This window comes from Triticum aestivum, chromosome 5D (assembly GCF_018294505.1).
Source record: "Triticum aestivum cultivar Chinese Spring chromosome 5D, IWGSC CS RefSeq v2.1, whole genome shotgun sequence".
Lineage (NCBI taxonomy): Eukaryota > Viridiplantae > Streptophyta > Magnoliopsida > Poales > Poaceae > Triticum > Triticum aestivum.
The window spans coordinates 26,847,572-26,871,766 of NC_057808.1; the positions used below are offsets into that span (position 1 = coordinate 26,847,572).

Here is a 24,195-nt window from a genome sequence, read left to right on the forward strand (position 1 = left end):
CGGTTGCAGCTTTTTTCTTTGTAGCAGCCTTGGTTAATGCTTTCTCTATCGTTTCGGGTTGAAGCTTTTTCATCAAGGGTGGTAGCATTTTATGTCGACGGTTGTAGCACTCCGCCATGCCAATGACTGCTTGCAGCTTTTGATGTATCTGGTTGAAGCTTTTTCCATCTTGGTTTGAAGCATTTTGGTTAACGGTTGTAGCATGAGGGCGTGCGGCAGGTTCTGCAATGCCTCCGCCATGTCTGCAGCGCGAGCGCCGCCGTCCTCGCAGCTCGCCGTCACCATGCTCGCCATCCATGATGGCAGCTCTCCTGAGCACCGGTTGCAGCAGGCTACGACGCGGTCCCAGCTTCCGCCGGGGCCGGCGAGCGAGGACGGCGAACGGCGACGGGGACGGCCGGCGCGGGTGACCACCGGCGATGAGGACGGCCGGCGGGGGCGGCGAACGGCGACGAGGACGGCCAACTGAGGTAGGGACCGGCGAGATGAGAGAGAGAGGAAGCAGCGCAGCCCACCCATGGGTCGCGAGATGAGATCCGCGAGATCCGCAGCGCCACGTGGTTGCTCGCGAGTGGGTCGCGGCGTACGCGCGTGGACTGGACCGGCTGAAGCTTCGGCCGGTGCCCGGCCCCAAACGTTTCCTTTTTTTTACGACGAAAGCTTTCATTCTACTTATCAACCATCAAGATAGCAGTACATAGAATATCAAAAATAAAAAATACATCTAGGTCGTATCAAATAGTGATCGATCGGGGCCTGCGCTAGCTAGCTCAAACCGAAATGTGGCCTAGCTCTTGCTCTACGCTGTCCGAAAGAAACCCAGCACTACTACAAGGGAAGAAAATGGACGAAATTTCCAAAATTTCAAAGGTGAACGAAATATTTGTGTTACGTGCTGGAAAATTTAGCATTTTTTCATTAATCTATTCCACGAGTAGATAATAAACATGACAATCACAATATGAAACTCATACCGATACTCAAACATGTGAGCATGTAGAGTACATAGAACCGAAACATCTATGAACACAGTATATACGGCTAACACATGAACGGGCAAATAGGGGATTGACAAGTCATACCCTCTGATTAACCAGGCCAACGCGGTGGTAGCAATATCCTCGGCATCGTCCGTGGCCTTTTTCTTGGCGGCCTCATCGTCGGCCATGGGGTCGATGCAATGGAAGTAGTCGAAGCACAGGAGGACGGAGACGGGACATATCAAGAGCAGTCCTGCGGAGATGCTCCCAAAAACCTTATCGCCCTTCTCTCGGGCAGGATCTCGAAGGACGGGGTTTCGAAGCCACCTGCTCTCCCGACGAACCATGCACATGGTCGGTCGGGATGGGATCGCCGGAGGCGGCACAGTGAGAGGAACAGTAGATAACGGTTAGGGTTGCACGAGCAGGGAGTGAGTGTGTGTTTCGGCCGCACTGGCCAACTCCTCCACTATATAGGCCGCCTGGTAGATGGGCATGGGCTTAGGCCCACGACCGGGTCCATGAAGAGCCCACGGTCTAACGTTTTGGACAGTGGCACTTCAGTGAGCGACTCGTTAATTAATCTAAGATTAATTTACCATTCTCGACCAGCAAAATAAAACACATACGTGTGAGCTGGTCTCATTCTCGCAAACTGCGGCACACGCGCACATCTTGATGAGGTGAGGCGGGCAGTGGAGGAGGAGCGCACGTGTACAACTCCTCTTCTCATGCTCTCAATTGCATGTGGTAGAGCTATCCTTATAAAGGAGTCCAACTCTTCCTACACAAGCAGTATGATACTAAACTTTCCACCACTTGCCATAGACCTACATGGGCCTTAAGGATTAACAAGAAATTATTGTCTTATGCGGACCAAGCATTAAAACCATTATACTTATGTGGCATATTTTATAGATCCTGATAACATTGTGGTTCAAGCATACCAATGCACAGAGATACTTAGATGGCGTCTTTATACATAATTGGCTCAGGCGTATCAGGCCAGGCCAACGCGGCGGCAGTAGTATCCTTGGTGTCGTCTGTGGCCTCTTTCTTGGCGGCTTCATGGTCGGCCATGGGGTCGATGCAGTGGAAGTAGTCGAAGCACATGAGGACGGAGTCGGGGACGTATCAGCAGCAGTCGTGCGGAGAGGCTCCCCAAAACCTTAACGCCCTTCTCTCGGGCGAGATCTCAAAGGACGGGGTTCCGAAGGCACCTGCTCTCCCGATGAACTGTGCACATGGTGGCCGGGATGGGATCGCCGGGGGTGGCATAGTGAGAGGAACATTAGATAACGGTTAGGGTTGCGCGAGGAGGGAATGAGTGTGTGTTTCGGCCGCACTAGCCAACTCTCCAATATATAGGCCGCCGGGTAGATGTGTCTGAGCTTAGGCCCACGACCGAGTCCATGCCATGATCTAACGTCTCGGACGGTGACACTTCAGTTAGTGACTCGTTAATTAATCTGAGATTAATTTACCTTTCCCAACCGGCGAAATAAAGCGCATACGTGTGAGCTGGTCTCATTCGCGCAAACTACGGCGCGCGCGCATCTTGACGAGGCGAGGCAGGCATGTGTGGGCAATTTTTCCCATTGAATTATTTTACTTTTTGACAGTATGTTGGTATAGAAGTACAGAATATTACGTCTGCACATGACATGATAATTCCAATTTAGAGTTTTCATATGTCAGTACTAAAACATGATATTAGGTTTGCGCATTGCATGCATATGTTGGTTTTATTCATTTCTGTTTTGGTACATACATTCCTGATGGCTCCATGCCTCCCTGCCGGCTACATCTCTGCTTTCTTAAATTAAAGAGAGAGAAAAAACACTCAGATGCTACTGTCCACTTTTTTTTTATGTTAATACAAATACAATGGTTACATGCTTGCTTAAATTGAAGAGAAGATAGAAACACTAAGTGTTAGCTAGTTGCTTTTGATTCAGTCTGTGAGTAGTGAAATGATTCTCTTGTCAAGTGCTTGTGTGTAAAGCAAAATCAATCTTGCTCTTATCTTTCGTCTCAAGACACTCAAAGTTCAAACAAACCTTTCATCAAGTTAGATGTTTGTTGGCTCATTTTACTTATGCTCTATACATATGTGATTCCTCCCTTGCTACCTGCTACAATTGAGAGAAATATATTGAGGAAGCAATGAGTGGATCAAATTTGTTTTTGGTACTTGCTGAAATGTTAGTGCACAATATTTTGAGGGTCCTTCCTCTCCTTATCTATTTCTTCTTTCTTCCCCTTGTGAAATTTCTCGTCTTAATTTTTGTTGATTCCCCTGCCCAGAAAAAGGAGAAGAAGGAGCAGAACAAGGGCAAGGGAGCTCACTGCCCAGGCCATACCCATCTCACCCAGGTAATTAATAGCGATATAAATACCATGTCCTCTATTGCCTTAAAATGATCCTAATTAGTTAGTGATCCTGGTCAGAGGGACGTCGCCGGCGGCATACCTGCCTATGTGGGAGGAGACGGGGCGGGGGGAGGGGGCGCCGAGGGGATGACGAGGAGGAGGGGGTGTGGTTGTGATGCTTGTCGGTGGCGTTGGTCTGGTAGAGAAGGAGGCAGGAGAGGCGTCGGTGGAGGGACGGCGTCGGCGGTCTGCCTTCCGAGGTCACAACAGAGGATACGGGTAAAGGGTGGAGGAGACGGTGAGGCGGGGGTCATGGTGGTGGTGGGCCGTGGAGCTGAGGGAGGCATGAGAGGATCCGAGGGCGGATGGCACTGGCGACGGCCACCGCACCATATCGGCTCTGACGCTGCCGGCTGGCGAGCTGCAGGTTCTCCCGGCAAATTTTCCCCATTTTAGGTGGTTGGATAAGGTGGGGCAAGGGCTAGGCTGAGAGGGAATAGTGGGTCGGTCTTTTTGCAGAAGTGCCACTGATTGCTTTGTGTGCGTTAGATATAGATAGAATGGTTGTGAACGAAAGATGACAGGCACATCATCATCACCAACCGTGGTTTTTATATGAGTAGAGATTTACTGTGCATCAATGGGCCGGCGTTGGAAGCACGTGTTGGACCGGTCTTTACCGCGCGCTTTCTCATAGTGTGTTCGTGTTTCTTTTATCTTACGTTTTTATGCACATTTTCATTTTTTCGATTTTAATTTTTTAAATATTTATAAATATATGTATTGCAAAAATGCTTTACATAAATTACGAATAAAATGTTAATAATGCACTTGAAAATGTTAAAACGTGTACAGAGAAATGTTAATTATGTGTACTAAAAATGTTTGTGACATTTAAAAAAAAGGCCATATGCTTAAAAATATGTACATCACATTTAAGAAAAGAAATTGTATAATTTAGAAGTTCTAAAAATGTTTGCATAATTCGAAAAAATGTTTCATACATTCAAGAAAAATGTAGGTTACATTTCAAAACATGTTCACAAGTTTAAAAATATGTTTGTCACATTTTGAAGAAAATATAAAAAATGTTTGCATAATGTTAAAAAACATGTTTCATCCATTAAAAATGTACGCAACATTTTAAAGAAAAATAGTGTTTCAAATTTTTATGACATTTTCGAAAATATTTATACAATGTAAACAAAGTTCCGGTAGATTAAAAAAATCTTTATATCCATTATAAAAATGTACGTGATTTATTGAAAGATATTCACAAGTTTCCAAACATAAATCATGGAGTTTAGAATTTTTTATTGCCATTTAAAAATGTACAACGTGTATTTTGAAAAACATGTTACTGTTTATTCCAAAAAATTGTTCAAAACATGTATATCACATATTTAAAAAAATGTTAATGTGTATTAAAAAATGTTTAAAGCCCGATCAAACAAAAGAAAACTGAAGAAAACAACAAAAGAAAAAACAAAAGAAACAACAAAAAAAGGAAGAAAACCGAAGCACAGCGAGCAACCTGCAACGACACGTGAGTGCTCGCGTGCGATTTCCTCCTAATGGGCCAGCCCGATTCGCTCGCCCGTAGGCGATTCCTATTAGGATTTGGGAAACGTTTGTGGCCGGTGCGCCGGCCGAAGATTGGGCCGGTCGCACGCGGCACGTACGATGAAAGAGAGATCGAGCGGTCCCTGGATCCTCTCGAGACGACGTGTTCTGTGGGACCCGTGCACCGCCTGCTCTCCCTTCTTATCCATCCACATACTCATCTATTCTCTGCCTTGACTATTTCTCTCCCTCCTCAATCTCCCCTCTTCCTCTCTGTCTCTTCTCCCCTGCAGCAACCATGACCTTGCCTGCTCCATCCCGTGTGAGTTCGCTGCCGCGGAACAGCTCCAAGGCCGCAGCCACGACCACCTCCACAGCGGCCACAAGAAACCGAGGCGGCTGCAACTCCGGCAACCCTTCTCCCCTCCCCCCGGTACCCCGCGCAGTAGCCATGGCGGAAGAAGATCTGCCCGATTTTTTGTGCCAACTGGTTGTAGCTTTTTGAATCGCCGGTTGTAGCTTCTGCTAAACTGGTTGCATCTTTTTGGAATCATTTCGTTCAAGCTTTTTTCTTCAACTCCAGATTTTGCTTCCATGTTTGTTTTTGCTGGAACCAGTGTACTAATTTGTTACCACCGTCTTCGTTTTTTGCTGGAACTAACCAAATTTTGCTGCCATGTTTTTTGCTGGAATCATTTTGTACCAATTTTTTGCTACAACAGTTTTGGCTTTTTGCTACTGCCGGCACGGTCGTTTGTTACATCCTTTTTCATGAGGTTGTCGAGACCCTGCGACTATGTGTTTTGCTACAACCTTGTACCCTTTTTGCTACAACCTTGTGCATTTTTTGCTACTACTAGAGAAGCTCCTAGCTGGACCACAAGTTGTTTTTGCTACAACCGTTTTGTGGTTTGCTGCAACCAGTGTCAAATTTTGCTACCACCGGCTTCTTGATTTTTCTGGAACCAGCGCTCGATTTTTTCATTTTTGCTACCACTAGCGTTTCGATTTGCTGGAACAAGCTTCAATTTTTGCTACCATCAGATTTTTGGTTTGTTGGAATGGCGTCGATTTTTTCCAATTTTTCTACCAACGTTTTATTGGTTTTTGCTGAAACCGTCAAGAATTTTTGCTACGACCGGTGGAATTTTTTGCTGCGACCGGCAAATTAAGGACGAGGAACAACACGAGCTCCACGACGGGTGCTGCGGCCGGTGGGGGGGGGGGGCTCGCCGGAGATGCGCCACGGGGGCCCGAGGAAGAAGAATCTGGGGCGATTTTTTTTCTCTAGATCCAACCGCCCGCGCGGCTCGCATCGAGCGGCTATGACTGGATCGGCCGAAAGTTTTGGCCGGTGCGCCGGCGCCTAGCGGTGGCCTACGGGCGAGACATAGCCCCTGCGAGAGTGGCCCACCTCCGTCTCGATACCGCCTTGCCCCTCACTATTGACGCTCGTCGCCACCGCGCCATCGACGTCCCCGATCCGCCTGATCGCGCTCCCTGCTCCTGTATCCACTCCGTCGGCAAGCTGGCCGTCTGTTTTCGAGGTACGGGTATCCTGGCATTCAGATTAGTTGAGTCAGACCCCGCACAACTCCACAATTTTTAGGCGTACCGTCACAGTACAGACCATCTAGATCGGCACCTAGGATTGGGGTGTGGCGGCGGTAGATTGCGAGTTGGGTCACAGGACTTAGGTCAATTGACTTGTATTTAGCCTGGTCGATTGATAAGTTGCCCCAAAATCTCCATATATAGGTCCAATTTTAACCTATATATGTGAACACCAACTTACTAGTTATTGACTTATTCCCTTGTGTATACTATATATACAAGTTCTTGTTTTCAGTCGTCGGCTTTGTTGTTTTGTAAGTATTGTGCAGCAAATTAATAGTCGTTTAAGGGATATGCAAATAGTCTGTCGTTTGTTTGTGTTGGCTACTGAATACTTTTGAGTTGCCACACTACACTATGTTCCTTAGTTTAACAATGCCATCTTTAACGGCTCGACAACATGAAATCTTCATTACCATGCATGTAGAATACCGCTTACTTAGTTGCAACAAAAAGAGGGTCGGAATCTCTGCCTGTGATAGTTTTGTTAACTGGATCTTTATTTTGGGACCTCACTCCAGACTCCACTACTGAACAATAGAGCTTGTTTTCCTTGCAGGATACTGAGATTGGTTGTCTTATATACAGCCTTTTCTTCTTGGGTGCATCAAAATGTCTGGAAATAATTCTCAGGCCGCGGCAGACCGGATAAAGGCGTGGGCCGTCTCAAATGCTAAGGGACTGAGCAGGGCTCAAGCTGAACGTGCCGCGGAAGCTGCTGCCCGCAATGTCAATGCCTATGGGCAGAAGGAAGAGGGGCCAAGCCACTGGCAAGAGAGGAAGGAAGCCAAGAGGAAGATGTATCTGATGAGCACGGAGCAGCCTGTGAGGCTAGGTGTGAGGCCAAATGCCGTACCAACTTCTTCCTCTGGTCGCCAATGTCAGAAGTGCTTCCAGCCCGGGCACTGGACGTATGAGTGCAGGAACGAACGGGTCTACATCTCGCGACCCTCGAGGACGGAGCAGCTTAAGAACCCCAGGCTGAAGAAGAAAGTGTCGCTGCCGGCTTGCTCTCAGTTCGTGAACCCTGATCTTGAGAAGGAGATGAGACTGTTTTTTCAGTACCCGGTGTCTGGACACCCCATTATCTTCACCGTTCGTTATGATTGTCCCGCTTCGTGATCCGATCCCTGGTCTGGCACAACTTCTGATTTGCAGTGCTACAATCCTTTGTATTACTGCAAACTGACGCATGCATGAGCCACTGTATCCACGTGAAAGAGAGCTACCTTCTGTTACATCCCATCACTGCACACCATTGGCTCTTCTGCATGTGTGAAGATTTATGCTCTTAGGAGTGAGACCACAGGAGAGAGACGGCGCTTTTTTTATCTCTCAGAGAGGTGCCATGAGAGAGAAGGGAGAAAGAGCAGTTGTGTCAGAGAGAAAAGAGAGCAGAAAGAGGCATTGCGTGTGTGAGAGTGAGGGAGAGAGAAGAGAGAGGTGATACAAGAGCAGAATACTACGCTGTAGTCAACTGCGCTGTTGTTCCATCTTACTAGTAAAAACAATAAACAAAATAGGAGAGGATTAGGATGCTGCATTGGGCCGATCAACGCTAGAGCAGGCATGGGATTGGGAGGTCACATGACTACAGTGGTATGACCTGCCGCATTTGTCCGGAACTTCTCTGGAAAAAGGTGTTGCTGTTCAGTCCTATACATGCACCCTAATTAAAGAATAAAATAGGCTGACAAAGTTGTCTGATGCACTGCAAATGGCCTGATTCCAGTCAGAACCAACACGAATCTTAGCCAGAATGCACGGTTTGATAAAGGGGTGCCGGGAGTCCCGGGAGCTACCACACCTTTTCGGAAGGAGATGCAGGAGGAAACGAAGCTGACGGGAGCAAAGCAGAAGAACGAGAAATCTGAGAGAAAGAAGGTAAAGAGTAACAGGAAATTGTTGGATTATGGATGGGCTTAGGCCCTTATAAGACACTAATCCATGGTTAATCTTGAGGCCCATGTATGAGATGACAGGAGTGGGAAGTTTAGTCCCACCTTGCTAGTTGAGGAGAGTTGAGATCCCTTTATAAGGGCTGCTCTACCACTTGCCATTGGAAGCTCGGGAAGAGGACTGGTACACGCGCGCTCCTCCTCCTCTGCCGCCTCGTCCCGACGCGCGCGCCGCGAGTTGCGAGTTGCGGGAATGAGCCGAGTCGAAGCTTATTTTTGCCGCTAAGGATCGAATTAATTAATCAGGGATTAATTAACGAGTCGCTAACAGGAGGGCCACTGTCCGAGATGTTGGACTGTGGGCTGACTTGCGTTGCCGGGATTCGTCGACTCCCTTGCCGGAACGACGACTCCCTTGCCGGGAGTGGGTCGACTCGGTCGTGGGCCTCCGCCAGGCCCACGACTTCCTCCCCGACGGACTATATAAGAAGGTTCTGGCCAGTGGAGTAACCTAGTTCGGTTCACTCCCTCCCTCTCGCGTGACCTAGCCGTCATCTATTGTTCCTCACTCTGTGTTGCCTCCGGCGACCCCATCCCGACGACCGCGTGCACGGTTGGTCGGGAGAGCAGGTGCCTTCGGAACCCTGTCGTTTGAGATCCTGCCCGGGAGAACGGCAATAAGGTTTTTGGGGAGCGTCTCGACGCGACTGCTCCCGATCCGTCCCCAACTCTGTTCGCCTCTACTTCCACTACTTCCCCTGCATAGACACCATGGCCGACGACGCCGCCGCAAAGAAGAAGGCCACGGACGACGCCGAGGCTGCTGCTGCCGCCGCCGCGTTGGCCTGGCCAACCGGAGGGTACGATCTGTTCATCCCTCGCTTACTCGTACTTGTACTAGCCGTATTTGTGCTGCTCATAGATGGTTCGCTTCTATGTTCTGTACGTGCTAGTATGCTTAGTTATAGCTATGAGATGCATACATTTTATGCCATGCTTACTGTTTACTCGTGGATTAGTCTAATCGGAACAGTGCTAATATTTCCAACAATCCAAAAACCTTATTTTAGGCACTTTTCGGTTCAAGGCTTTGCTGCTACTCTGAAACCGGAAAAGTTTACCGGGACGCATTTTAAGCATTGGCAGACTAGGACCACCTTGTGGCTCAAAACGATGAACGTGTTCTGGGTTGGTGGTGTGTCCCTCACAGAAACGATTGCTCCTGAACAGAAGAAGGCGTTTAGGGAGGCAACCACAATCTTTCTGGGAGCAGTTCTGAGTGTGATTGGAGACAAGTTGGTTGACGCCTATATTCATATGGGGGTTGCCAAAAACTTGTGGGATGCGCTCGAAGTCAAATTCGGCGCAACTGATGCTGGCAGTGGACTGTATGCCATGGAGCAGTTCCATGATTACAGGATGGTTGAGAACCGTTATGTATTGGACCAGGCTCATGAGATACAGTGCATTGCTAAGGAGCCGGAGCTCCTGAAGTGTGAGTTACCGGACAAATTTGTCACGGGTTGCATTATTGCAAAACTCCCTCCTAGTTGGAGGAACTTTGCTACTTCTCTCAAGCACTTGAGACGTGAATTCTCTGTTGAGGATGTCATTGGTCATCTCAGTGTTGAGCAGAACTCAAGAGCAAAGGACTCAGACGTGAAAGGGGCAGAGGGTTCTTCTCGCGCCAATGTGGTGCAGAAGAGCTTCCACAAGTTCGAGGGAAAGAACTCTGTCCAGCAGAATACTACCTTTAAGAAGAAGGGTAAGAAGAAAGACAAAAAGAGAGATGGCTGCTTTACTTGTGGTTCAGAGGAACATTGGACAAACAAGTTCCCAAACAAGTACAAGAAGTCAGCACAGGACTCCAAGTCTGTGAATGTCACTCTGAGCAACAATGATGCGGCATCTGGGTATGGTAATCTGTTTACCATACTTTCAGTTTGTCAGTCCACCGATTGGTGGGTTGACACTGGGGCCAATATTCATTTATGTGCTAATGTGTCTTTGTTTTCTTCCTACCAGGTCGCACGAGATTGTTCCGTCCTGATGGGGAATGGCTCGCATGCTTCTGTTCATGGTGTTGGCACGGTAGATCTGAAGTTTACTTCGGAAAAGATCATGCAACTGAAGAACGTGCAGCATGTCCCCGCCATAAAGAAGAATCTTGTTAGTGGCTCCCTTCTATGTAAAGAAGGGTTTAAGTTAGTATTTGAGTCTAACAAAGTAGTCGTATCTCGTTATGGACTATTTTTTGGAAAATGATATGATTGTGGTGGTTTGTTCCGCCTTTCCCTGGAGGATTTCCGTAATACAGTCGTGAACCAAATTCATTCTAATATGAACAAATCTGAGGTTTGGCATTCACGTCTTTGTCACATAAATTTCGGTTGTATGATGCGGCTAGCTAAGATGGACTTAATCCCGAGTTTCACTTTAGCCAAAGGTTCTAAGTGCCATGCGTGTGTGCAAGCTAAGCAACCTCGTAAGCAGTGGCGAATCTAGACAGAAAATAGAGGGTGGGCTCAAAGTTTATGCAAGTCTGTATCATGCAAATATATGTTGGGTTGGGCTGGCATGTGGCTGAGTTGGGCCTTGAGACTAGTAGTAAAAAACTTTCTTTCAGTTCTGGAGGGGGGGCTCAAGCCTGTTAAAGCCCCCCTAGTAGATTCGCCTCTGCTCGTAAGCCTCACAAGCTTGCGAAGGAGAGACGCCTGGCACCATTAAAGCTCATACATTCAGATCTCTGTGAGATGAATGGTGTGTTGACTAAAGGTGGAAAGAAATACTTCATGACTCTGATTGATGATTCCACTAGATTCTGCTATGTGTATTTGTTAAATACTAAGGATGAGGCTCTACAGTACTTTAAAGTCTATAAAGCTGAAGTTGAGGACCAACTTGAGAAGAAAATAAAACGAGTCAGGTCTGATCGTAGTGGAGAGTACTTTTCTAATGAGTTTGATTTATTCTGTGCGGAACATGGTATTATTCATGAGAGGACGCCTCCCTACTCACCCCAGTCAAACGGGGTTGCCGAACGGAAAAACCGTACTCTAACTGATTTGGTTAACGCCATGTTAGATACATCGGGTTTATCCAAGGCATGGTGGGGGAAGGCTGTATTGACATCATGTAATGTCCTGAATAAAGTTCCCATAAAGGATAATTAGACCACTTCCTATGAGCAATGGGAAAAGAAAAGAACTACACTCTCTTACTTGCGCACTTGGGGCCGTTTGGTGAAAGTCAACGTGCCGATAACCAAAAAGCGCAAGTTGGGACCAAAGACCGTTGACTGCGTTTTTCTTGGCTATGCCAAGCATAGCGTTGGCTATAGATTTCTAGTGATGAAATCTGATGTACATGACGTGAAGGTCAGTACGATTATGGAGTCTAGGGATGCTACATTCTTTGAGGATATTTTCCCCATGAGAGATATGCAAAGCACTTCTAGACTGGAATCTGATGAGACTCCTGAACCTGCCATTCCAATGGAATATTATGAACATAAAAGTGATGAGAGTTCCACGGAGGATGACGAGGAAGCTCCTGTTAGGAGCAAGAGACAAAGGACTGCAAAGTCTTTTGGTGATGATTTCCTCGTGTACCTCGTGGATGATGACACTCCCAGTTCCACTTCAGAAGCTTATGCATCTCCTGATGCTGACTACTCAAAGGATGCGGTCCGTAGCGAGATGGATTCCATCCTGGCTAACGGGACATGGGAAATCACTGATTGTCCTTATGGTTGTCAACCATTGGGATGTAAGTGGGTGTTCAAGAAGAAGTTTAGGCCCGATGGTACTGTTGAGAAGTACAAGGCTAGGCTTATGGCCAAGGGTTATACCCAGAAAGAAGAAGAGGATTTCTTCGACACTTATTCACCTGTGGCTAGACTGACAACCATTCGAGTGTTACTCGCTTTGGCTGCCTCGCATGGTCTTCTCGTTCATCAGATGGACGTTAAGACGGCTTTCCTTAACGGAGAGCTAGACGAGGAAATTTACATGCAATAGCCGGATGGCTTTGTAGTAAATGGTCAGGAAAGAAAGGTGTGTAAGCTAGTGAAATCTTTGTATGGCCTAAAACAACCGCCTAAGCAATGGCATGAGAAGTTCAACACTACTCTCACATCTGCTGGCTTTGTTGTGAACGAAGCTAACAAATGTGTATACTATCGCTATGGTGGGGGCGAAGGAGTTATACTGTGTCTGTGTGTCGATGACATACTGATATTTGGGACCCACCTCAAGGTCATTGAGGAGGTCAAGGCTTTTCTATCTCATAACTTTGAGATGAAAGACCTGGGCGTGGCTGATGTTATCTTGAACATCAAGCTACTGAGAAATTCTGAGGGTGAAATTACACTTTTGCAATCCCACGATGTTGAGAAGATTTTGAGCCGATTTGGATATTCGGACTGCACACCTTCTGCAACACCATATGATCCTAGCGTGCGGATTCGAAAGTTCGAAGGCACGGCTGTAGATCAATTGAGATATTCTCAAGTGGTTGGTTCACTGATGTACCTAGCATGTGCTACTTGTCCTGACATCTCATTTGCTATGTGCAAACTGAGCCGGATTGTTTCCAATCCGGGAGATGTGCATTGGCATGCTGTTGAGCGAGTGATGCGTTATTTGCAAGGTACTACGAACTATGAAATTCACTATTCTGGGTACCTGACGGTACTTGAGGGGTATACTGATTCGAATTGGATATCTGATGCTGATGGGATGAAAGCCACAAGTGGACATGTCTTCACACTTGGTGATGGTGCTGTTTCCTGGAAGTCTTGCAAGCAGACGATCTTAACCAGATCGACTATGGAAGCAGAACTCACAACATTAGACCATCATGCGTCGAAGCAGAATGGCTTCGGGAGCTTTTGATGGATTTGCCGGTGGTTGACAAACCAGTGCCGGATGTCCTTATGAACTGTGACAATCAAACGGTGATTGCCAAGGCTAAGAGTTCAAAGGATAACATGAAATCCACAAAGCACATAAGAAGAAGATTGAAATCTGTCAAAAAATCAAGAAACTCCGGAGTGATAGTGTTGGATTATATCCAGACGGCTAAGAATCTGGCAGACCCTTTTACGAAAGGGCTATCACGGATAGTGATAGAGAATGCATCGAGGGAGATGGGTATGAGACCCACGTAAGTTTCCATGGGGGTAACCCAACCTATGTGATCGGAGATCCCGTGAATTAGGACTTGGGAAAACAATCCAGCGGTCAACTGAGGAGAGTATCCTTGATTAACCCACTCCGTTGGAGATGCACAATACTCTTAATTCTGTAAGGCAAGCTGACTTCTTAATATGTTCCAAAGTAAACAAGATGCTAACCTACAGAGCATTCTTTGGAGGAACACACCTATGTGAGCCCGACTGCTGGTCACAGTCTATGAGATTGGGTAATCTCTAGTAAGCTCATGAGAAGGTACGGAGTATGACTAATAAGCTTCACCCGTGGGGTTTAGCCTTCGGCATCCACATATCAGCTGACAATAGGCGAAACTTCTGCATGCCAAACTGACAATTCAAGGCATAGTCCATTGTTCAGTTGTGAAGAAGTCTAATCCTGTTGATCTAGGTGGAAGTTCAACTTAACAGTCTCCACTGCAAATTCTGGTATATCAAACATTGTTTGGAACAGTTGACAAACTTATGTGCCTCGAGATCTGGTGGGGGATTGTTGGATTATGGATGGGCTTAGGCCCATATAAGACACTAATCCCTGGTTAATCTTGAGGCCCGTGTATGAGATGGCAAGTGGTGGGAAGTTTAGTCTCACCTTGCTAGTTGACGAGACTTGAGACCCCTTTATAAGGACTGCTCTACCACTTGCCATTGGGAGCTTGGGAAGAGGAGTGGTACACGTGCGCTCCTCCTCCGCCGCCGCCCGCCTCGCCTCGTCACAACACGCGCGCGCCGCGGGTTGCAGGAATGAGCCGAACCGAAGCTTATTTTTGCCGCTCGGGATCGAATTAATTAATCAGGGATTAATTAACGAGTTGCTAACAGGTGGGCCACTGTCCGAGACGTTGGACTGTGGAGTGCGACCCTTGCCGGAACGACGAATCCCTTTTCGGGAGTGGGTCGACTCGGTCGTGGGCCTCCGCTATACCTGGACGCGAGCCGGGCCGAGCCAGCCATTAGCTCGCCCAGCACGAGCCGAGCCAGCCCGAGCTAACTGCTCAGGCGAGCCTAAGTAGCAGGCTCGACCCGAGCTGTGTGCTGGCTCGGTCCAACTCGGCAGCTCGTGTGCACTGCACATCAGCGTGCAGGCTACTCCCTTTCTTTCTAATATAGTAGTATTTATATGTACTAAGTGCTAACTTTGACAGCAAATACTCAAGCAAATACACCCAAGTGCTAACTTTGGTCAGCATCAACACTGAAAGCCTGAAACTTTGACAGCATATACACCCAAGTTTGGACAGCATTAACACTGAATGTCTGAAACTATTGACAGAAAAATACACACAGGTTTGGACAGCAAGTACACTGAAATTTGGACATCACCGAGGCGGAGGCGGGGGTGGAGGCGGGGTGGCAGTGCTCGCGCCTGCTGCTTTGCCCTCACAAGCGGGTCAACAAGGACGATGCTTGGATTGGCCTTGGAGCGAACGGACGGCTCGATGCCGGCGTCCATGGAGCTGGGGGTCTTGCTTCTGCCCTTCTTCTTTTTTCCAATCGCTGGCTCCTTCCCAAGAATGGAGGTCAATGACCTCTCTTTCTTCTTCTCCATGGCTCCTTGGGCGATCTGGACAAGCGGCGTGTGTGTCATCGGCGACAGAAGGAACTACGATGGCGGCGGCCGGCGGAGGCTGGCTAACCTAGCGCTGGGGGGAAAGAGGATGAGTGCTGCTCGGGGTGAGGTAGAGCGCTAGGTCAAGTGACTGGTGCTGGGCCACTTTGGGTTGTAGAGTTGGACGAGCTCACGGGCTGGCTCGAGCTGAGCTGGGCTCGGCCCGAGGCCGAAACAAGCCCAATAACGCAGCTCGGCTCGACCTTTTTGTTTCTCGGGCCGAATCAAACTCGGGCCGAGCCTGGGCGACCCCGAGCCGAGCCTGAAAGCTCGAGTTCGACGTCCAGATTTAGCCTCCGCCACGCCCACGGCTTCCTCCCCGACGGACTATATAAGAAGTCTCTGGCCAGTGGAGTAACCTAGTTCGGTTCACTCCCTCCCTCTCGCGTGACGTAGCCGTCATCTACTGTTCCTCACTCTGTGCTGCCTCCGGTGACCCCATCCCGACGACCGCGTGCACGGTTGGTCGGGAGAGCAGGTGCCTCCGGAACCCTGTCGTTCGAGATCCTACCCAGGAGAACGGCAATAAGATTTTTGGGGAGCGTCTCGACGCGACTGCTCCCGATCCGTCCCAACTCCATTCGCCTCTGGTTCCCTACTTCCCCTGCATCGACACCATGGCCTACGACGCCGCCGCTAAGAAGAAGGCCGCCGACGATGTCGGCAGCTGCTGCTGCCGCCTCCGCGTTGGCCTGGCCAACCGGAGGGTACGATCTATTCATCCCTCGCTTACTCGTACTTGTACTAGCCGTATTTGTGCTGCTCATAGATGGTTCGCTTATATGTTCTGTATGTGCTAGTATGCTTAGGTATAGCTATGAGATGCATACCTTTTATGTCATGCTTACTGTTTACTCTTGAATTAGTTTAATCGAAAAAGTGCTAATATTTCCAACAGAAAACATCGTGCTTCGGTGTCACACACTGACCCTGACTCCGAATCATCAGCGAGTGGCTGTGAGTATTCTTCTGAAAGCAGCAGTTCAAGCTACAGTTCGTTGGACTCGGAGGATAGAAATCATCGATGCAAGGCGAAGCAGAAGAAGAGAAGGCACCAAAGGGACAACACGTCTTCATCCTCCTCCTCGGAATCGGAATCTGAGTCTAAACTTGATTCCGACGAGAAGGGCAAGAAGCGTGGTTACAAGCGCCGAGTTTGAAGAGCCAGAGAAAGCGACTAAGACAATCCAAACTTTGAGGAACCAAGGAGCAAAAACAATCGAGTTCAAAAAGAGAAGAAAATGGAGTAAGGCTACACAACATCTGTCATATTAGAGACAATTTTTGTTGGCTTTTGATCGATAGATCAATTTACCAAAACAGCAGGAGCAGTACGTGCAAGCTAGCTAGCAAGCAAACCGACAGCTTGATTGATCTTCCCTGTGAACAGCGTACGTGCGTGTCTAGCCGGGACTCTCGTACAAGCTAGCTAGATCGATTTGATCGATCAACTTCAGCGTAGTCGGCGAAACACTTAGGATACTTGGCGACGGAATAAACTGATCAGGAGACTTTGATGATAGCTACAGGGGCTTGTCGCTCCTGGCTTTTTCTCTTTATTGCTATTTCCATTGTGATATTACAAGGGCTGGGAGTAGACGCATATATATATATATGCTAAACATAGCCTAATGCTAATCCTACTTGGTGTAGTACTGCTAATCCTACTCGGTTTGCAATACTAACCAAACTAGGACACACATGCACGTGCCGTGCAATTTTGGATTCGTGCTTAACTCTAACAATTTTTATCAGTATGTAAGGAAAGATTTATCATCTACGTAAAATATCAAAAAAATATTAGAGCTCACTCATATAAATTGTCAAAAATATATTTATCAACATGTTCTGCCCATATTATAACTGCCAGCAACAGCTGCTATCTGAAGCAAAAGGAAAGAAAATGCAGCTATGAAACATAACTGAAGTTCTTTAGCCGAGTGAATTGCAAAAAACCACATTTTAACTTCACTTTCGGATTTGCCACCAAATTTTTTGGACGCCCCAAAAATCTACCCGTTTTCTTACTAATTTTCTCAGTAAACACTTATGACCGATTTGGGACAAATTAATCCAATTTCTGACATGTTGGGCCTGGTCAGGTCCACATGGCACTAAAAGTCAACATAAACAGAGTTGGCCGTCAAGTTGGATGTGGGACCCACCCTTTAGAGCTTGCTACCATATTTCTTTATGTGCCATTTCTTCAAATAGCTTGCACGTAGAGGGCCAGCGGTTCTCGCCGGCGAACAGCAACTGTTCTTGGAGCTGAGCAAGACCGTAGCTTCATCCGCGGCCACACCCTACCGAGCCCCTGCTCCCCGCCACGAAAAATGACACAATGGCCGCCACCAAGCTTCAGCCGCGCAACACCTCGGCCATGGCTAGCACAACACCGGCCAAGCGCGTCACAGAAGCAGGAAGCAAGTGGGACAGTGGCACGGTCTTCCCTGGCCGGATAAGGCCGACACAGCGGCTTACCGGTGCGGTGGCGAGAGCCGGCCATGGCGGGTCCATCTATTGCTGCAGCGCGAGCTGCTGCCGAGCTGTGGCCACCTCTGCTCGGCAACCGTTGGGCGAACTAGCACGGTGTGAGGAGGAGGCGCGGGGGAGAGAGAAGAAGAAGACAAGAGGGGGCGTGGCTGCCGGCGACGCACCCGGCCGGGGGATTCGGCGGACCGCGCGCGAGGTGGCAGCGCTCGGCTGGGAGGAGGGTGGACGAGATTTGTGGACTGGGCCCTGGCAGGTGGCCCCTTCTTTTAACTTAACAGTCAACTCCGTTTATGTTGACTTTTAGTGCCACGTGGACCTGATCAGCGGGCCCAACATGTTCAAAATTTGATTAATTTGTCCTAAATTAGTCATAAGTGTTTATTGAGAAAATTAGTAAGGAAACTAATAGATTTTTGGCGCGCCCAAGAAATGTGGTGGCAAATCCGAAAGTGAACTTAAAATGCGGTGATTTTTTGCAATTTACTCTCTTTAGCCAGACTAGCATGCATTCCTCAGTGACAAAAATAAATGTAACCATCTTCTTTATCTTTCTATTAAAAAAATATGTGACAAAATAGGGAAAACTACCAAGGGAAAAACACTCCCAAACAAGGGGGGAAAGGAAGAACAACACCAACACATGGAAGTATAAGTAGAAACAAGGGGCATGGACTGGGTACAGTGGACTAACTAATAACTTCAATATGGTTGAACATGTATCTGACAAGTGAGAATGTATTTGATGGGCATATATATAGGCCTATGAAAATTCCGTGACTTGAAAAATCAAGAAGATGAAAATAGTATTAGCCAAGAGCATCTACAAAAAGTACCCCAATAGCGCTCCCCCAGCTAATCCACCAAGTACCGGATTTTTGGGCGGGTTAAGTTTCACGCGTCTCCTTCCACATGGTCGATGAGCTTCGCCTCGCTGTTCATGCAACACTCCACCGCCACCATGCATTTTGCTTCATTTTCCGTACAACGCTACGTCACAGGAGCAAATTCGGCTGCCGGCTGGAGTGAATGAAGTAGACCGTGGTCATTGATGCTCCATTCGCCTTATGTGAACGCCTTGGTGCAAATGACATGTTGATGATGCCCCTCTTAAGAAGAAAAGCACCCCAACTGGCAACCTACACAAAAGCCAGGACACACAAAAGCCAGAATATTTTCATTACTAGATCCTAAAACTTTTAGAGATAACAAACAATATCCATGGTGCATCGCCCGATCCCATTTCCCCCGGCGACGTGATTGTGAAGTACCAGAGGAGGTGGTGTGATCCCGAGCGCCGCCGCCGTGATATTTGGTTGTCGGCGACGGCCTCGCCGATCTGAGCCATTAACATGTGGGCCTGGTTAGTCAGGTAATTAGATTAGGTGCTAATCACCATATTAAATAACCCCAGCCACTGACATGTAGACCCACTGTATTAATTAACCCGGCTAACTAAAATAAATAGAGTAAATGAAATACCCAGTGACCCCACATGTCAGCTTTGACCACTGCCTAGTCAGCGTTGCGTGAGCCCACCAGTCAGTGAATGGCTAGCTAGCCTGCGAGTAACAAAAGTATTCTTTGGATTTTATAAATCAAAAATTTATTTATGAATTACAGAAAGTACTCAAAACTTTAAAAAACATAGAAAATAAACAATAACTCAGATGAAACTGTTTTATATATGAAAAAATATCAGAAAAATCCAATGAATCAGTTGGTGCCATGTTCATGCATGTTTGAACTACTTAAACCTACTGTTTAGGTTGAATGAGTTTAAGACATTTAAATGATTAGTTTTGAAGTTTGGATTTGCTATATACAGTTCAAATCTTGCATAAATTTTGCTGGGTCTCTGAGTAAATGGCTACCTATATACTTGAAATGATTTTTGAAAAAATAAAAAATCTATGAAGCAGCTGTAGTTCAAATTTGACCCAGTTCCTGCTGAATCGGCGAAGATTTGTCTTTTTGATGAGCGGTGGATCGAAAGCTTTTGACACACAACCATTTGTTTAATTGTACATAAAACATGGCCTAATATTTTTGCAAAATTGGATGGTGCCATTTTGCAACAAACATTTGGTATGTTCTTCACAAAAAACTCATTTTTGGCACTCGGAAAATGGAAAATGGTTTTTTTGTGCAACAAAAATAAAAACTCCCTTTGCCAACATTGTTTGCCAATCCAAGATGCACCCTTTTGCACATTATGATATCATTTGAACAAACTATGACATGAATATGGCCATTTACCTTGAAAGTCATGGATCTTCATACTTGATAGCTCGTTTCTGAGAACACTTTTTTAAGACATTTGCTGCAGTCCAAGTTTGTTATTTTTTCCTGGAAACTAGGGCATATATAATGACATAATGCGAAGTTTTTGATTTTTTTTATTCCTTTTGAATTTCTTATGCCCGTTTCAAAATGCGATCAAAATGGCGGGCTTGACCGTTCATAGCTAGGGGTTGAATCTTGCAAAACTTTTGGAGTATATCTGATTAAATAGATTCTTGTGTACCTAGAAACTATTTTTCTAAAAAATAAAAAGCAAACTATGAGGCACCTGTAGTTTAAATTTGACCCGCTTCCTACCGAATCAGTGGAAATTTGTCTTTTTCACGAGGGCGGATCAAAAACTTTTGACACTCAACCATTTGGTCAACTGTACACTAAATATGGCCTAATATTTTAGAAAATTGATTTGTTCCAATTTTGCAACAAATATTTGGTAGGTTCTTCACAAAGAAACTCATTTTAGGCACTAAAAAATAGAAAATGAAATTTTCGTGCAAAGAAAATGAAAACCTCCTTAGGAAACATTGTTTGTCATTTCAAGATGCAAACTTGTGCAAAAATATGATATCATTTGAACAAATTATGCCATGAATATTGCCACAACATTGGCCATTTGCCTTGAAAGTCATGGATCTTTATAAATGATAGCTTGTTTATGAGAACACTTCTTTTAAGACATTTGTCGTAGTCCAAATTTGTTATTTTTCCTGGAAACTAAGTCACATATAATGACATTGTTGCATTGGCCTTCTGTGGACCAGCAGATTGAGCCCCCCGCGCGGCCCACGAACCTGAAGGGCTCCGGGTACACATTGAGTTCCGGAATGATCTCACCAATCTCCTTAGGGCTCAAGGAGACCCAACTGTTATCTCTTGCCGAGAAGACACATGCTTGCACAACTTTGATGTCGTCGTTACGATAGTGTAGCAGGCACACACATATAACCATGAAGTTCGACATGTTGAAGCTCCTGCTCACTGGACGGACGTTGTTTCTGCCACCGGCGACAACGAGAACCAAGGTGTGTTTCTTTGGGGTTCTTGATCAACTTCCAGACTTCCTGATTGATTTCTGAGCTTGAATCTTTACTTCCGTCGTTTTTAGCATGTTCTTTGACCCCCGCCGCCGACATGGATCCTGCTGACCGGACGGCCGACATCCAGAGCAAGATCCATGTCGACACGATGAACTGTCTTCGGCTCGGAATTTTCAGGTATGTCAAAGTTCAGCCAATTGCTTTTCTCTCCTTCTCTGTTTTGTTCTTATATTGGCGGTGGTACAAGAACTATGAATTTGGTGTGCAGTAGACCGTGAATCTTTAGGACCAAGCGTGCTTCTTTCGGTTTCTGATCAATTTTCAGATTTCTTGGTTGATTAGTGTGCATGCATCTTTACTGTCGTCGTTGTTTTGCAGGTTCCTTGAGCGTCGTCGCCGCCATTGATCTCGCTCACCGGACGACCGACATCTAGAGGAAGACCCCCATCGACATGATCAACCTATCTTCGGCGTCGAAATCTTCCGGTATGTCAAAGTTCAGCCAGTTGCCTTGCTCTCCTTCTCTGTTTTGTTTTGATCATAGCGGCAGTCCAAGAACTATGCACTTGGCGAGGAACAAACCATGAATGTTTCTTTGGGTTTTTGATTAAGTTCCAGAGTTCTTGATTGTATGAATCTTGACTGTCATCGTTGTTTAGCAGGTTCTTTGACCACCGCCGCTGCCATCAGTGAAAGCAGCTCCCCCTTCAAGTTTGTCTCTGTTTGGGGGCACAACTTCGACAAAATCATGATTGATATTCAGATGCTAATGACAAGCCCGGAGAATCTTTTGATTGACATGGATGCAAAGTTCTGTGCTCAAGATGGCCCATGGCGCCAATGGACTGAGCTACATTCTTCGGAAGTGGGATATTCCGACATGCGTCTCAGTGTCCACAACGGAGATCTAATTCAAGTGGGCTTTGTTATAGCCAAGAATTGGAGCTCCACCATCTAGTGATATATGAATTCAATCTTATGTTTGATTCCACAATAAGGCCAAGTGATAGCAATAACGTCAAATTTTTGGAGCACGCTTGATTCAAATTTGATGACCTTTTTGGCATAGGGATAGCACTTGAATAATTCATCCAGCGGCTTCTTGGTTCCGATCTTCTCCACAATTACAGAATCACCTAGATAACCTACCAAGGTTTTGCTGATTTTGGTTATCTAATCAGGGGGGCTGCAAGGCAGCAAAAAATGTCTGAAGATCGTCTTCAATTCCTCAGCTCTATCGCAAATGCCTTCCATCACACGGCTACGACAAAACATAATTGTTTATACTAAACTTTATTATTTGTTCATAAATCATTTTTCAGAAATCGGAATCATAACTAGTTATATTATTGTAAGTTTAAACTATATTTTGTGATAAAAGTTAATTTTTCTCAATACATTTCGTCTTCAAAAACACGTTAAAAAAATTAATCCATTTGACCATGGGAAAATAAGAAATGACGGATGGCATGTGTTTTTAGGTTATTTCTGACTTTTGCATTATATGCGTATGTTTCATTTATTCTTAAATATTTTAGTAGAGTTCTCTTATATATATGGTATAACAACTATGTTGATAAAGTTATTTCATAATTATAATTAGATCTAGGCAAATAAAAAAGTCTAGATTATATCAGATGTTTACGAGAAGCTTGTCACGTAACCACGGCATGTTGCTTTCTCTTTTTTTCATGTTTTTTTTTTGAAAAGGAGGTTGAAATCCCAGCCTCTGCATCCAAAACCATTTTTATTAAATTATTCAATAAAGGTCTGAAAAAACATACATCAAACAATTTAAAGCCACCAAACCACATCTACAAACTCGATGATGGGGATTCCATCACAATGCCCCACAGCTAGATCAGGGGGCATCATCGAGCCGCCCGCATGGAGGACCGAGAGATCTCAAAAGGTCTAGCAGACCCTAAGCGCGCACAACTTTTACACGCTTCAGAAGCTGCCGCCACCATCGCACCGTCGACTCTGCTTGTCAGCGCCAGAATAGCTGTCAACACTTCCATGGCGCCAAACAACGCCACACCTATATGCTCATTCATCATAACACATCCGCTGTCGAGACTCTGCTACAACATGTCGCCGAGACCCGTCACCATCGACATGGTAGAAACGACGCCATTCCACATGTGGACCCCTTTAGCCAACACTTGTTCAAAAGACGGTGGCCCGGGGAGGGTGTGCAGTGCTAGAGGCCACCATCGACAGATCCGTAAGACCAAGATCAAGGGTTTCCCCCAAGAGCAGACGACCCTTCCATACGAGTCTAAGCAGTGTTCCAACACAGATACGCCTTCGAGATCATACAGTAGATCTGAGCTCCATAACAGTGCCTTCAAGGAGGTAGAGAACGCTCCATGCTACCACTTTCCTGTCCGGCAAGCCAAACCCGAGGTTTCCCTCGAAGCTTGACGGGACCACCATCATGACGATGCCCTCCAAGGAGGTTACCAACGCCCGCAGACGTCACCACATCATTCGCAATGGCCGATTCGGACAAAAGCGGTAGTTCCTCGGACTCGAGGACAGGAAGCGACGGCGCAAAACAGAGCAGGATAAGAAGGCACCGAAGGGACAACACGTCGTCCTCCGAGTAAAAAGCGCAGCAACAGAAGCCAAGCTTGAAAAACAAAGAAGGCACCGAGGGATCCAAAAACAACCATTTCCAGGGAAATACATTCCCTTAGCACACCAACTCTTCTCCTCGACATGGACTCACAGCAAGTCTTTACACATGGAAGCGCATGATGTTCTTCTGCAGAAACGGTACTTGTATTTCAGTTGTTGTGTACAGTTTCAAGAGCTATCACACAAAGTGGATATACAAATTTGATTCATTATAAGCAGGATTCCTAATTCGTGGATGATACCATGTTGAATTATTCGGCAAGAAGAATACAAATACTCCCTCCGTCCCAAAATAACTGTCTCAACTTTGTACTAACTTTAGTACAAAGTTGTATTAAGGCTAAGACATTTATTTTAAGACGGAGGGACTAATTTAACTTATTTTAAGATGGATGATCCAGTTAACTGGGTGCTGGGTGCATGTGTTAATACCATCGCCGGGTAGAGATGTTTGCTCAAAGGAACTCTCAGA

The 24,195-nt window shown here is 46.3% G+C and overlaps 1 protein-coding gene across 1 annotated transcript; it reads left to right on the forward strand.

Annotated features, from left to right (window-relative positions):
- Nucleotides 1–7,142: 7,142 nt before the first annotated feature.
- Nucleotides 7,143–16,809, forward strand: LOC123124159 (zinc finger CCHC domain-containing protein 10). The gene is made up of 3 exons (XM_044544828.1): nucleotides 7,143–7,598; nucleotides 8,352–8,434; nucleotides 16,130–16,809. Exons 1-3 carry the CDS (start codon nucleotides 7,143–7,145, stop codon nucleotides 16,407–16,409), a joined length of 819 nt encoding a protein of 272 aa, XP_044400763.1. The 3' UTR covers nucleotides 16,410–16,809.
- Nucleotides 16,810–24,195: the final 7,386 nt, after the last annotated feature.